The following is a 2,198-nucleotide window of genomic DNA, read 5'->3' as shown; positions in this document are numbered from 1 at the left end:
GCGTGCTCACCAGTAGCAGTAGACGGACACCGCGATGACAAGCACCATGGGCACGATGACGAGCGGCAGGATGAGGCTGAGCGGCACGTCACTCACCCGCGTGTCATACTCCACGCGGCCCAGCACCCACTCACGGGACCCGAACTTGACCTGCGGGGCATCAGCATGACCTGCTGCCCGGCCCGCTCGGCCCGGCCCCGCACCCCGCGCCCCCGCCCGCCCCGTCACGCACGATGAACTCGGGCAGGTTGTGCGCCGTGTCCCGCTTCTGCCTGCGCTTGGGGGGCGGCTGCACCTCCGGGGGCTCACAGTACAGGTCGGTCTCCGTCAGCGTCTTCATGACGCAGCGCTCGGCCCCCACGAAGGCCTCCGCCTCGTGCAGCGTCATGGCCTTGTTCAGGTTGGTGCCCTGGGAGGGAGCGGCCGGGAGTGTCAGGGTGCCGGTGGCCGCGGCCGATGGCCGCCGACCCGCCGGCCTGCACCCAGCGCTCTCACCTGGGCGTGGATGAGCTTGTTGACCTGCTTCTTGACGCCCCCGGTGAAGTTCTCGAAGGTCGGGTCGGCCACGTACTCGAAGGCGCCGGCCTCGCCCCGGAGCAGGGCCCGGTGCCCGTCCATCTGAATGAGCACCGTGAGGTTGTAGGCCTCGGGCTCCTCGGGGACCGCCGGGGACAGGAACACCACCTTGGAGTCGTTGTGGAAAGTGTACTCCGTGCCCATGACCTGCGAGCGGAGGCCGGGCGGTCAGTCGGGCCGGGGGTCAGGCCTCGGGGCCAGCCACCCCTCCCCCACCCAGGCCCACACTGACCACCATGGGCTGCAGGGGTCCAGCCTCCCGGCGCCGCCGCCAGGTCTGCAGGGGCTCGGCTATGACCACCATGGCGAATCTCTGGATCAGGCTGAAGCCCTGCCCGGTGACGTTGATGCTCCGGCCGCCACTGGGGGTGGACACTGCCTCAGCGGGGGCCCTGGGCCGGGCAGCACTGGCCAGGCTGCGCCCACTGGTACCAGCCATGAGAGGGGCAGGCGGGCAGGGCCGCTGAGCCCACCTCGCCGGCGGGCACGGCGCCTGGGCGAGGCTGGAAGCGGCCCTGGGGCTCGGAGGCGGGACGGGGGTGGGGGCGGGCAGGCCCACCTGACAAAGCTGCGCAGGGGCTCGAAGTCCCGCAGCACGGGGTTCTCACGGTAGTGGAAGGTGACGTCGGGGCTGGAGACCCGGGAGCCCCCGTAGGAGATCTCCAGCGGCAGCTCCCCCACCGCCGACTGGGGGCCGGTGACACACTGGAGCTGGGTTCCAAACTGCGTCCTGGGGAAAGGGGTCGCGGTCAGCGCCGGCCCTGCCCCAGGACCTACATGCGCCCTGGACCGACCGGAGGGTCAGGCTGGCCCCCCTCCAGGGCAAACTCAGGGTGACCGCATCCCCAGGCCAGGGCAGACCAGAGATGAACCCGCAGGCGACACCCACACATTACAAGGGACATCACTGAGGGTCACCCGCACGTCTTCCTCAGAGCCCGTGTCCAGGTGGGTGCCACTTATGGTCAGCGTGGTGCCGCCCGCCTGTGGCCCCTGCTTCGGCTCCACGCTGAGGGGCTGGGGCTGCTAAAGGAGGGGCAGGGGCATTCGGGTCAGGCTGCGGAGGGGCTCGGCACCCCTACCTTACTGCCAGAAGGTGGCAGGGGCCCATCCCCACATTACCCCAAGTGAGCATGCGGCACCCCAACAATCTGGGGGGGCAGCACGGCTGCCGCAGCCCCCAGGACCCCAGTGGCCCAGGGGCTTACTTGGTACGTGAACCGGACGTGGGGCGGCGAATGGCCGAGCTTCCCGTTGACGTCCACCTCGATGCCCCCGGAGAAGGGCGTCTCTGCCGCCTCGATGACACACACGATCCTGCGGAGGAAGGCAGGTGGCCCCTCCAGGCCCCGACCCCGCACGCCCGGCCCGCGCCACCCTGCCACTGGCCGGCCGCTCCCCAGCGCAGCTCGCTGCCCACCGACCTGGTGGACACAGAGTACAGCGCTGGCCGGAAGTCGCAGTTGCGGCCCGCCACCGTGATGCTCTTGACGTCGTCCGCCTTGACCCCCAAGTCCGAGCCGAGGATGGTGACGCGAATGCCCCCGCCCAGGGGGCCGGTCTCAGGCTGGACCTGCAGGGGCAGAGCGTGTGGACGTGCCCGGGCCGGAGCCGGCGGGGGG

The 2,198-nt window shown here is 70.8% G+C and overlaps 1 protein-coding gene across 1 annotated transcript in view; it reads right to left on the bottom strand.

Annotated features, from left to right (window-relative positions):
• The window catches only part of PLXNB2 (plexin B2), a gene marked incomplete at its 5' end in the record, with an annotated part of 12,407 nt that overhangs the window by 5,890 nt on the left and 4,319 nt on the right, over window positions 1-2,198 (bottom strand). The window contains 8 exons of the mRNA XM_012735077.1: window positions 11-150; window positions 233-409; window positions 496-723; window positions 809-938; window positions 1,136-1,306; window positions 1,466-1,602; window positions 1,785-1,893; window positions 2,001-2,149. Coding sequence (XP_012590531.1) covers window positions 11-150; window positions 233-409; window positions 496-723; window positions 809-938; window positions 1,136-1,306; window positions 1,466-1,602; window positions 1,785-1,893; window positions 2,001-2,149 — 1,241 coding nt within the window. The remainder of the gene's footprint in view (window positions 1-10; window positions 151-232; window positions 410-495; window positions 724-808; window positions 939-1,135; window positions 1,307-1,465; window positions 1,603-1,784; window positions 1,894-2,000; window positions 2,150-2,198) is intronic.

Source organism: Condylura cristata, unplaced genomic scaffold (assembly GCF_000260355.1).
Source record: "Condylura cristata isolate star-nosed mole 26May11 unplaced genomic scaffold, ConCri1.0 scaffold00004, whole genome shotgun sequence".
Lineage (NCBI taxonomy): Eukaryota > Metazoa > Chordata > Mammalia > Eulipotyphla > Talpidae > Condylura > Condylura cristata.
This window is presented reverse-complemented; position numbering and strand designations above follow the sequence as displayed.